Below are 13151 nucleotides of genomic sequence, written 5' to 3'. Positions count from 1 at the left end.
AGCTACTAAATGAAGAAATGATGGAGTTGGAAAATCACCATTTTATAACCGTCATACCCCATACCAGTAATTGGTTCAGGCAAGAATAATCAGTGAATGATTGAAACCATTGGGTGGAAATCTGATGGAGGATGGGATATTTGCACAACGTAAAAGTATTTCCTCACAGATAACAAAGGGAAAAAGTAATATAGTAGAGAACCCTGGTAGATACGACCTTAACCAAGACAAATAGATATCATATGCCACCTGATAGTCTGCACTGAGGAGGATACAAGATCACTTAGATAGTGTTTCTGTCAAAATGCATTACGTAAAACTAATCATGAGGAAATAATCAGACAAATCCAAACCCACATTTCTCCAGAACAGATTGTCAATGTCGTAAAAAACAAAGAAGGGCTGAGAAACTGTTCCAGATTAGAGGAGGCTAAAAGGGGCTGGGCCCGTGGCAGAGTGGTTAAGTTCCCTTGTTCTGCTTCTTTGGCCCACGGTTTTGCAAGTTTGGATCCTGGATGTGCACCTAGCACTGCTCATCAAGCCATGCTGAGGCGGCATCCTACATAGCAGAACCAGAAGGACCTACAACTAGAATATACAACTGTGTACTGGGGGGCTTTGGGGAAAAGAAGGAAAAAAAGATTGGCAACAGATGTTAGCTCAGGGCCAATCTTTAAAAAAAAAAAAAGGCTAAAAAAGAAAATAACAGCTAAATGCAGCGTGTGATCCTGGATTGGATCCTGGATCAGAAAAATCAGAGACATTATTGGGACTGTTGGTGAAATTTGAATATTAAATAATAGTATTGTGTCAGTGTCAAATTTCCTGATTTTTGATAAATGTGCTCTGGTTAAATAAAAGAATGACCTTGTTCTTAGAAATACATACTGAAGTAGTTAAGTGTGTAAAGGGTCCTGAAGTCTGCAACTTATTCTCAAGTGGTTCAGAGAATAAAGTATGCACACGCGTGTGTGTGTGTGTAGAAAGAAAAGGAGAGGGAGAGAGAGAAAGCAAATACGGCAATGTTAACAATTATTGAATTAAGGGAAAGGTCTGTATGGGTGCTTTTGTACTATTCTTGCACTTTTTTATATGTTAGAAATTGATTCAAAATAGAAAGTTAAAAATGTTCAATAAGAAAATACAAAGAACTGTTGTAGTGGCAGCAACTGAATGAGACAGCCAGAATGGAGGTTGAGATTAGAGGATTTAAATTTAATATTAATTAGGATTAATTCTGAGATGTCCTGGCATATAGATCAAACCAGTTCTCTGTTTTCCTTGGACATCTTTGCTGAGCATTCCAGATTCCCCTTGAGTTTTATGTGCTAGTTCATCTTCTCTCAGTGAGTTTTATTATCATAACTGAACAGGAGCCAAATATCTTGGGATTCCAATTTGTGGCCTGCAGTCCTCACTTTTTGGGGAGTGGGACTTGCTTTCATTTTTGGTTGTATCACCAGGATCTTCCAAGTCGACCTTAAAGTTCTGATCACACTTTGATCTATTCTATTTCTTCACTTGTGAGATTTCTTGGCACACTGTTAGACACTTGGTAGAGAGAGGGAGAGGAAAGGAACGTCACTTTATAAATAAGGAGAGTAAAACTGAGCATTTCCAAGGTCACCTAAGTGGTGGAAATAAAATTAATAAGATTTATATCAGGCCTCTCTGGCTCTAGAGTTCATAGTCTTCCCACCTCACCCATGTGTCTGCTTTTTAAAAGATTTTATTTTTCCTTTTTTTTTCTTCCCAAAGCCCCCAATACACAGTTGTGGGTCCTTCTAGTTGTGGCATGTGGGACGCTGCCTCAGCATGGCGTGATGAGCGGTGCCATGTCCGTGCCCAGGATCCGAACTGGCGAAGCGCATGAACTTAACCACTCAGCCACGGGGCTGGCCCCATGTCTGCTTTTTAAAAGGGCTTAACAAATAGTTCTTGACTTGGTAGATTTATTCTCTTGCATTATTAGTTTTCTTAATGTGTTCCTTAAGCAAATTGCAAACATTATATATCTCACCTTCACAATTGGCCTGATTGCTTGTTTCTTGTATAATTTGAGCATAAATTCACTGATAACAAGTTGTATCAAACTAGATTGACTTTCTTTTTGAATATAGTTGTTAGACCAGGGCAGTTTCATAGTGTAACTTTATTCTAACAGACTTGTCTGAGTTTTTTTACAATATCATTTTAGAGAAGTAAATTAGATACCAAGTTTTTAAAATAGTCACTCTCAAAGAAGAAGATGGAGAGGAGACTTGACTTTGTGAGAGATTTCAAGGACTTTCCTGTAGGTCAGGGGTCAGCAAATTAGGGCCTGTGGGCCAAATCCAGCCTGCCCCAGTGTGTTTTTATAAGTTGGTTTGATTTTATAAGTTAATTTTTAAATTTTATTGAAGTGTACAATTCAGTGGTATTTTAGTATAGTCACAACATTGTGCAGCCATCACCACTAATTCTAGACATTTTCATCGCCCCCAAAAGAAACCCTTTACCCATATTAGCAGTTACTCCCCTGGCCCTAACCCCTGGCAACCGCTAAGCTACTTTCTGTCTCTGGATTTTCCTATTCTGGACATCTAATGTAAATGGAATCATACAATATGTGGCTTTTTTGTATCTGGTTTCTTTTCGCATTGATGTGTTCAAGATTCATCACGTGAGCGTGCATCAGTACTTCATTCCTTACTGTGGCCAAATAACATTCCATTGTATGGATTTACCACATCTTGTTTATCCACTCAGCAGTTAGTGGACATTTTGATTGTTTCCGCTTTTTGGCCATTATGAATAATGCTGCTGTGAACATTTGTGTACAAGTTTTGTGTAGACATATTGTTTTATATTTTTAGGTATACTTAGGTATATACCTAAGAGTGGAATTTCTGGGTTGTATGGTAACTCCATGTTTAATTTTTTGAGGAACTGCCAAACTGTTTTTCGAAGTGGCTGCATCATTTTACGTTCCCACTAAACATGTATGAGGGTTCCAGTTTCTCCAAATCCTTACCAACTTATCTATCTTTTTGATTATAGCTATGCTAGTGGATGTGATGTGGTATTTCATTGTAGTTCTGATTTGCATTTCCCTAATGGCTATTGATGTTGAGCATCTTTTCATGAGCTTATTGGCCATTTGTATATCTTCTTCGAAGTGTCTATTCAGATCCTTTGCCGGTGTTTTAATTGAGTTATCTATCTTTTTGTTGAGTTCTAAGTGTTCTTTATGTATCCTGGATACTAGACCCTTATTAGATATGTGATTTGAAATTTTTTTCTCCCATTTTGTGGATTGTCTTTTCACTTTCTTAATAGTACCTTTGATGCACAAAAGTTTTTTGGGGGTTTTTTTTGTTGTTTTTTTGAGGAAGATTAGCCCTGAGCTAACTGCTGCCAATCCTCCTCTTTTTGCTGAGGAAGACTGGCCCTGAGCTAACATCCGTACTTATCTTCCTCTACTTTATATGTGGGACGCCTACCACAGCATGGCGTGCCAAGTGGTGCCATGTCCGCACCCAGGATCTGAACCGGCAAACCCCGGGCCTCCAAAGCGGAACGTGCAGACTTAACCCCTGCACCACTGGGCCAGCCCCTCCACTGAGCGTTTCTAACTCTCATGCTCATTGACATTGACTTTTTAAGTGGAACTTCATTATACAAGAGTTTAGGTCTGAAGTCAGTGGGTAAGTTAAATGTATATATGACTGGGTTGCAGTTAAGAGAGGGTCCTTACATGTTGCTATGCAAACTGGGCCACAGGCTTTATCTCCAATCCAGATAATGTCCTCAAAGATTCTTTAAGCTTGTTCCTAAAGCCTGACATACCTATCTCCTTCTGGGGTTTTTTGATGCCTCTCTCCTTCCTCTATTATGGTAGAACTTTGTCTCATGTTGCCATAGACATGGACCTGTCTTTGTTTATCCTACTATTTATTCCCTTTGCTCTCAGAACCTTATACATAATGGTGTTGAATAAATGAGTTGTCTGTTTGGTCAGAGTTTAGGATAGCAATTTAATAGCTGCAGAAATAACCCTTTTGAAAAAGTAAGTAAATAGAAAGGAATTCAGTTGTTCAAGATGTATACCCTTTGTGAGTATCCTAGCCATGTGGAGGGGTCTTCAAGGGCGGGATCCAGAAGGAACACACATGGTTGGCAAAAGAAGATAGCTGAGGGCTAGTTCCAGGGATGGGAGCCAGCGTTTCCCAAAGTGTGCTAGGCACCTTCCGTATATTACATCATTTAATCTTCACAGTGATCTTGTCAGGATGGCATTATCATCATCCCCATTTCCAAATGAAAAATCTATTGCTCTGGGAATCTTAAGTGACTGCCCAAACACCTAGGAAGAGGCCAAGCCAGGGTTGAACCCAGACAGCTCTTTCACTTTACAATTCTGCCTCTCACTAACCAGCCTCATGTCCTCAGCTTCCTCCTGTAAAAAAATAAATTTGGACAAAAGGATCTCTAGTCCTTTTGATTATACCAGGATATACTTTGATTGGCAGACTTCCTAGCTCTTTGCTTCTCTTTTTTTATTCCCTTAATGCAGTGGGTCCCAGCTTTTTCCCCTGGCAAAGATGACATTATTTTTCCCCTATGGACCCCACATTTTGATAGATTGTTGCATACTATATTGCACTTATTAATAATGTTTCCTGTTTAAATATACTTCTCCACACCATGACTGCTCATTAGAGTTCCTGAGTAGCAGGGCCTATACCTTGGGCGACAACACAGATTTTACACATTTCCAGTCAAATGCAAAAAACCATGACATTATGCCTAGTGTGGGCTGCCCAGTCACCTGTAAATGTTCTTCTCCCACTTGACTTTTTAAATAGATCAACTCACCAAAATTGGAGCTAACGTAAATGTACAACACTAAGGTAGAGGTGAGTATAGTTTGACCTTTGGAGGAATATTCTGTAGCCATTTGAGGTGATGCTATGAGGAGATCATAATAACATAGGGAAAGGCTAATGTTACAGGTTTGGAGAAAAGAAGGAGAAAACAAAACCTCTTCAGCTCTGAGAAGACAGGAGATGTGTCCATCTGACTCAGTTGTGTCTCTGAGCCCAGTACAATACTGGCAGGCACATGGCAGACATTTAAGTTTTAAGAGAGACAGCTCATAATTTAAAAAGGTGGTATGACATCACAGTTAAAAGCTACACTCTGGAAACTGTCAGTCCTAGGTTCACATTCTGGCTACACTGTTTACACAATATGGAGTATTAACCTTTTCCTCATCTGAAAAATGAGAATAGTAATGCTGTTTCTATCACAAGATAGTTGTAACGTTAGCTAAAAGCATATATGAAGGGCACGCTATTGACCCTGGTACCTCTGAGATAGTGTTCAGTATATATTAGTGACTGCTACTGCTATTATTATTACCTTTTTTCTCTCTTTCTTTATTCGGGTATAATTTATGTAAAAATAAAGTGCATAGGTCTTAAGTATTGAGTTAGATGAGTTTTGACACTTGTGTAATTGCCAATCACAACAAGATAGAAAATACTTCCATCACTGTAGGAAGTTCCCCTGGTGCCCTTTGCAGTCGACCCTCCTACCTCAGAGCAACCGCTTTTTGGCTTCTGTCCCCACAGATTAGTTTTGCCTCTTCTACTTTATGTAAATAGAATTATACAGTATGTGTTTTTGTGTGTTTGGCTTCTTTTGTTTAGCAAAATATTTTTTGAGTTTCATCCATGTTGTTGCACTTAGCTATTGTTTGTTCCTTTTTATTGCTGAGTAGTATTCCACTGTGTGGATATACTGCGTTTTGTTTCTCCATTCTCCTGTTGATGACCATTGGGTTATTTTCAATTTTGAGCTTTTAAAAATAAAGTTTCTGTGGATATTCTTATACCAGTCTTTGTGTGGACAAATGTTTTCATTTCCCTCGAGTAAATACCTAGAAATGGAATTGCTGGGTCAAGGGTGGATATAAGCTTAACTTCATATGAAATTACCTAGCAGTTCTCTAAGGTGATGGTAGCAATGAGATCTCTTTTTAATACAGGTAGGAATAAGAGTGGCATTTGAGGTAGTCCAGCATAGCCAAAGAAATACTTTGGAGTCCTATTGACCTGGGTTCCCATATCTCTGAGACTTGGTCTTGCCTGTAAAAAGGGAGTGATAATGGGATCATGTCTATTGTTAATATCTAGTGTTCTACCCAGCAGTGGCATACCAAGGTGGGAACAGTAACGCAGGCTGTAAGGGGGTTCATAGTCTGTAAGGAATTTAAAAGCAATAATAAAACCAACTAAAAGTCCATTTGTTTTTTACCATCATTATGCACCTACAGTTCTGAGCGGTGTCAGTGATAAAATACCTCTCCCTGCCTTCTTCTCCTCCTGTACACCATGCTACCTAGCAAATTATAGAGACTTATAATAAATAGTAATTATGATCAATATTTAATAGAGTTAAGCAGGAACTAAGAGTTAGGTTGTAATTTGAACTTAAGTGAGATTTGGAGCTTTTATTGCAGGTTCTTTCTCTGTGCATGTTCTGTTTCCTTCAGGTCCCTGGTGTGCAAGGCTTACCCTAAGTAGAAACATTTCCAGGGCTCTAGGGAGGCACACAGAGGTCTGTTCCTCTCTAGGAGCCATCTCTGAACAATAGTTCCTCTCAATTCCTTAGAAATTTTAAGTTTTCTCCCCTTCTTTTTTACCCACTTTTTTTAAAGATTTATTTGTTTGTTTGTTGTTTGTTTGTGTTTTGAGGAAGATTAGCCCTGAGCTAACATCCGCTGCCAATCCTCCTCCTCTTTTTGCTGAGGAAGACTGGCCTTGAGCCCACATCCATGCCCATCTTCCTCTACTTTATATGTGGGACGCCTGCCACAGCAGGACTTGATAAGCAGTGCATAGGTCCGCACCTGGGATCCAAACCAGTGAACTCCAGGCTGCCAAAGTGGAACGTGAGAATTTAACCGCTCCGCCACTGTGCTGGCCCTTTTTTACCCACTTTTTAATTCTGATATGTCGTAGGTATATTTTCTTCCAATGTATTCTTCAATGTAATTATAGATTGTGTACCTATATCTAGGCCAGCCTTATTTATCAAGGCCAAAATAACTCCTCTTAAACACTCTGTTCCTTGTAAAGTAGCTTTTCAGACCCGTTCTAACTTATAAAGCCCTGTATCAGTTTTTTTTGGTCAGTAGTTACTTTGTATTTTTGTAGAATCTGCTTTGAGCTTTCTCTCTGTGTTTTCTCCAACTTACCTGCCTCTGAGCTATTTTTTACTCTGTAGAAATGAATCATAAGAATCATATTTGTCCACTGTGGCCTCTGTCTTCTGTGCTTTGGATGAGTTACTGATTTGAGGACAAATACTGTACAGTAATTTTGGAAGCATTCGTGCATTTCTCAGACAGTACTTAAGAGCCTGCACTTTCAAGTTAAAAATCCTGCTTCCTGTCACCACTATTAGCCATGCCACATTAGGCAGGTCCAATGTTTGTGGGGTTGTTTTTGTTTTCACACCACAAAGCAATTCTCTGACACCAGCTGGGTGCCATATAATTTAACTCAATTCTGACACTATCCATCTGGAGATAGCATCATTCCACAGGTTAAGGCCTCTGTTGTACGATACTGCCCTGCTGTTTCCACATTTCCTACCCCCACGTCAGATGCCAATCTCAAGTCCAGGTTGTCACATGTGCTTCTAACCAACCGGCTATAGATTGGAGGTTCCAACCACCTCCTCTTTGGGTTTGATTATTTTGCTAAGGAGGCTCACAGAACTCAGAGAAAGATTTTACTTACTAGATTACCATTTATTATAAAAGGATATAATACAGAAACAGCCAGATAGAAGAGATGCATAGGGCAAGGTATGTGCCAGTCTCAGAGCTTGCAGGCCCTCTCAGAGCATGCCAGTCTCCCCAAATCAACAACCAAGAAGCTCTCCAAACCCCGTCCTTTCGGAGGTTTATGGAGGCTTTGTTACATAGACCTGATTGATTAAATCATTGGCCGTTGGTAATTGATTCAACCTCCAGCCCCTCCCTCCTCCCTGGAGGTCAGGGGAGTGGGACTAAAAGTTCCAACTCTCCAATTGTATGATTGACTCCCCTGGCAACCAGACCCCTTCCTTAGGTGCTTTCCAAAAATCACTTCGCTAACATAAACTCAGGTGTGGTCAAAAGCGGTTTGTTATACATAACAAAAAAAGGCACACTTTTTGCTTTTATCACTTAGAAAATTCCAAGAGTTTTAGAAGCTCTGTGCCAGAAATAGGGATGAAGACCAGATATATATTTCTTATTACAAATCACAATATCACAGCAGGTTACCTAACCTCTCTAAGCATTGTTTTCTTATCCATAAAATGAGTAATGATACCTGTTCCTTAAACAAGATAATGGATGTAGAGTGCTGTTTCAGTTTCCTATTGTAGCCATAACACACACATCACCACAAACTTAGTGGCTTAAAACAACACAAATTTATTATCTTACAATTCTCTAGATCAGAAGTCTGGCATGGGTCTCACCAGGCTAAAAGCAAGGTTCTGACAGGGCTGTATTCTTTCTGGAGGCTGTAGGATAGAATCTGTTCCCTTGCAATTCCCAGCTTCTGGAGGCTGCTGCATTTCTTGGCTCATCACCCCCTTCTTCCATCTTCAAAGCGAGCAACAGCAGATCAAGTCCCTTTCACACCTACATCTTTCTAATTCTCTGCAGCCAGGAAAGGTTCTCTGATTATAAGGACACTTGTGATTATATTGGGTCCACCTCAGTAATCTAGGATAATCTCCCCATCTCAAGGACCTTAACCTTAATCACATCTGCAAAGTCCCTTTTGCTACCTAACATAACATATTCATAGGTTCCAGAGGATCAGGACATGTTCATCTGTAGGAGGCCATTGTTCTACTTACCAGAAGTGCTAGCACCCTGCCTAGCTCTTTGTAAGCCCTCAGTAAGTAGCAATCATTCAAGGCCCTAGGTACTCTGGGAGATTGTAAGCTGAATATGTGATCCCCAGGCACAAGTAATTTACAGCCTGGTGGGAAAATGAGAGGGCTAAGGACAGAAATGATTCTGACCAAGAAAGGATGGCCAGAGCCATGTGTGAGGTTTCCACCAAGTGCCATGGGAAAGTGAGATGCTCAAGTCAGCAAGTGATGTAACAAGTTTGAACAGAGTGAATGTGTCTGTAATGTATGTAAGAGTAGAACCTGGAAAGAAATGAGATTCAACCCAGATGAGAATCTTTACTGGACAAAGGGTAAGAGGGAAGAAGGCAGAGGAAAAGCCTTTTCTGACCAGACAGTCAGGGGATTAGATTTGTTCATATCTCTCAGTTCTTCCCACTAGTCCCACTGGACTTATTTGCACCTTCAGGCAACAGATATGCGCCAGGCACTGTACCTGGCCTTGGCAATGCAATGAATACAATACACAAAGCCTGCTTTCTCAGGGCTCAGTCTGGTGAAGCAGACAACCACGTTGACACAGAGCCATAATACAGTGTGACAGTAGGAGCCCACAAAGGGTATGTCTCCCTCCCAAATTTACAGGACAGGAAAGGCATCTTGAAGGAAGTGCTTATAAACTGAGACCTGAAGAATGAGTTGGAGTTTATCAGTTAGGATGCTTTGGGCCACAAGTAACAGCCCAACTCAAATGGCCTTAAACAGTAATGAACTGATTGGCTCAGTTAACTGGAAGTCCAGAAGTAGAGTAGTCATTAGGGTTGGTTACTCTGGTCACTCTGGCTCCATATTTCTATCTTTCCCTTGGCTGGGCTTTCCTCTCTGTGTTGATTTCACACTCAGGCTGGCTTCCCTCATGCTGGCAGTTCCAGGTGTCACATCAGTACACCTAGCATTCAGAGGAAGAGAGGCATCTCTTTTATAGACTCTGTCCTGAGAATGAGAAAACTCCTTTTCCAGAAGCTCCCAGCCACTGTGCCCCTTGCATCTGATTTGCATCACAGGCTCATGTCTGAGCCAATCCCTGTGCTCAAGTGAATGCCATGTCCAGTTGGCTTAGGCCTAAGTTCCTAAACCTGTCACTGTGGCAAGGACAATGGATTGACACGTCCTAAAACACATGGTCTGATTTGGTACAGGGAGATGATTAAATGAAAATCAAGGTACCATTAGGAATGAGGGAGGGTGAGGGAACAGAAAGAACGGTGTGCAGGAATGCCTCGTGACTTGTCCTCTCTTCTCCCACATAAGACTTGTTTCTCCCACTTCCTGCCTTCTGCTTTTCGTGGATTCTGTTTCCTGTAACTCTTCCTTTGCCATGATTTCTCTCTGTGCATACTTTCAGATTCAATGTCTGTTTTTAACTGCCTCACTCTCTCCATGTTTCTCAATTCAAATCCCAAGCTCAAGACTCTGGTCCAATTTACCTTGCGATACCAGGCTCCACCTACTCGAAGGAAGCTCCAGAAGATCAGAGACTTTGTTTTGTATGCTACAGAATCCCTGGTGTCTGAACAGTACCTGGCATGCAGTGGGTGCTCAACAAATTAAATATGTGCCTAATGAATGAAAGATCAACCTTCTAGTTAGTGGGCTGCCTTTGAGTCAGATGCTTCTCTGGGCAAATTTTCTGTGGCTGAGGGGATGTCCCTTCTAGTGGTAGGAGCAGAAATTTGTTTGGGTCTCACTTCCACTGCTTACTGTTATCTGAACTTCAGTGTACTTTTCTGCAAAATGGGATCAATTCTGCAAAATTTCTGGCTCAGAGGTGTTCAGTGTCAAGTGAAATCATGAGTATGACATACTTTATATATTGGAAGATCCCAGGCAGTTTAATTCAATTCTGGTCACATGCACCTGGAAAACGTTGATGATGGAAAGGCTGGTTTACCTGTTCAGTTCCGTTTCTCGATTTTGAGGTTCCCAGGAGAACCTCTAACTAGCTCTCTCCTTGTCCTTTTCTGTTTGCTTCCCCAGGGTCACTCAGGATGTGTCAACTGTCTGGAGTGGAATGAGAAAGGAGAGTAAGTATGAGCTACAGCACCTGGGAGTGCTGGAGAGGGGAGTAGGGAGGCTGGATGAAGGGGACTTTCCATTCTCTTAGTTGATCTAAGGAAAAGAGTGAACCCAATGAAAAGAGACTGCTGCTTTCTGCTATGTTCTTATGTTTAGTCCATCATTATACACACACAAACAATGAATCCCAGAGAGATGGAAGGTTGGATGACCTTCCAAAGAATAATGAGAAATTCTCAGGCAAAATAAAAGAGAATCAACTAATGTTTACAAGATAATCTTAAATTCTATGACATCTACTGTTCTTCAAGTTCTTTGTGGCTTCACTCCTTTTCAACTGGGAATGTGGGACAGGAGGAGGGGGCCCAGGAACTTGAGGAGAGGTCAGAACCACTCACTGTGCTTGCAGCTTGCTGGCCTCTGGTTCTGATGACCAGCACACGATTGTGTGGGACCCGCTGCACCACAAGAAGCTGCTCTCCATGCACACGGGACACACTGCAAATATCTTCTCTGTCAAGGTGAGCAGGATAAGCCAAAAGAACAAGTGAAAGGGGTGACTGGGCTGTGCGCATGGTCGTGTTTGCATGCCTGTGACCCATGTACCCCCGAGGTGACAGACACTTTTGTGTTTTGAGCATCCAATGGTGATTCCTGAAACCCCATCTCTTTTTCATGCTCTGCTTCCTTTGTTAGAGCCAAGAGGCCAGCTCTAGATGAATTTATATTTATGTGAGTGGTGTGGTGGGAGTTATGGTTCCGAGCATGAACTTAGATAGCAAGCAGACCTGTGTTTGACACCTTTATCTGCCTCTTGGAAGCCGTGTGACCCAGGCAAATCACCTGACCTCCCTGAGTCTGTTTACTCGTCTGTGAAAAGGAAGTAACTAAGGAAACCCACCCCCCCATTCATGGATAAATGAGTAAATAAGTCATTTAATTTAAAAAAGGGAAGTAGCAATCCACAGGGTTGATGTTACAGTATTGAGATGATTGGTTAAAAAAAAAAAAAAAAGCCCCAGCACAGGTACTTCCAGCTGTTCTACCTTTGAGTCTGCTGATCTGTTGGTGGAAGGGAGCTGAGCTGACTTAGAAGTGTCTTCAGACCTCTGAAGTCCTATTATGTGGAAGTGACATGAAACTTGTCCCTTTTGGTCCCGGAGAACAGACGTAGACTAGTGGCTGTAAGTCCACAGAAGCAAATGTGGGCCTAATGAAGGAAGAGATTGTCTGATGCTTATAGCTGTTTGAAAAAGGTAGGATAGGCCCTCTGAGGACGTAGTAAATGTCCCAGCACTGAGGTATTCTCCTTGTTGGGAACTTTATCTGCCATGTTTAAAGTTGGAGGAAATGACCTTTAATAAAGCACTTTTCCAGCTCTGAAATTCTATAATGGATGTATGTGAGAGTGAGGCTGTCCTTTGGAAAGCCTCACTAATCTAAGAAATATTTTCCTGATTAGTATCGAGAGGAGTTACAAGACACCTGAAGAAGAAGGTAGCTATGAGAGCTCAGAACCTACTTATTTCCCTTAACCCCACCTCTTTCCCAAATTCTGATTCTCATCTCCTTTCCAGGGACCAATTCTGTGAATTTCTGTGATTTTAGAGACAAAACAATGCTGATTCACCTCCTGCATGGTGAACAGAAACTGCTTTCTTCACACTGAGAAGTATTAGGTCTAGTTTGAGTCTGTGCCGTGGGATCTGGGGAAGGGATTTATGCCATCAGTTTGGCATCATGGAGCACAAAACATTGAATTCAGAGACCAAAATTTGACAATGGCCTTGATACTCCCTAGTAATAAGACCTCAGGCAAGGCGCTTATATTCACAGACCCTCAGCCTCCTCTTCTGTTAAAAAAAGTGTAGAAAAGTATTCTTCTGTCTTGGGGTAGTAGAACACTGCAGATCTTTTATTTAACCCACAAGCTCCCCCTGGTGGCAGCTACAGTGTATGATGAGTATGGCAACAGCCACAAGCTCTTCCCAAGGGCTCACCTCTTTATCTCTGTTGTGCATGGAGCATATGCTGTCTCCAGATAGGATTAAAGACTGCTAGTTATCCCTAAAAATGGTTAGATTCCATCTATTTCATCTAGCTCTTGTCCTGGTGAGCCAATAGAGAAGTGTATGTGGAAAGAGTGAATTGTTGCTCTTGCGTGAACATTT

At 41.3% G+C, this 13151-nt stretch overlaps 1 protein-coding gene across 5 annotated transcripts in view; it reads left to right on the top strand.

Annotated features, from left to right (window-relative positions):
- The window catches only part of WDTC1 (WD and tetratricopeptide repeats 1), a 63119-nt gene that overhangs the window by 31393 nt on the left and 18575 nt on the right, over positions 1-13151 (top strand). For all 5 annotated transcript variants that reach the window (XM_070260650.1, XM_023635343.2, XM_023635350.2 and 2 more), the window contains 2 exons: positions 10942-10988; positions 11390-11501. In XM_070260650.1, coding sequence (XP_070116751.1) covers positions 10942-10988; positions 11390-11501 — 159 coding nt within the window. The remainder of the gene's footprint in view (positions 1-10941; positions 10989-11389; positions 11502-13151) is intronic.

This window comes from Equus caballus, chromosome 2 (genome assembly GCF_041296265.1).
Source record: "Equus caballus isolate H_3958 breed thoroughbred chromosome 2, TB-T2T, whole genome shotgun sequence".
NCBI lineage: Eukaryota > Metazoa > Chordata > Mammalia > Perissodactyla > Equidae > Equus > Equus caballus.
The sequence above is the reverse complement of the archived record's forward strand: the minus strand, read 5'-3'. Positions and strand labels throughout refer to the sequence as shown.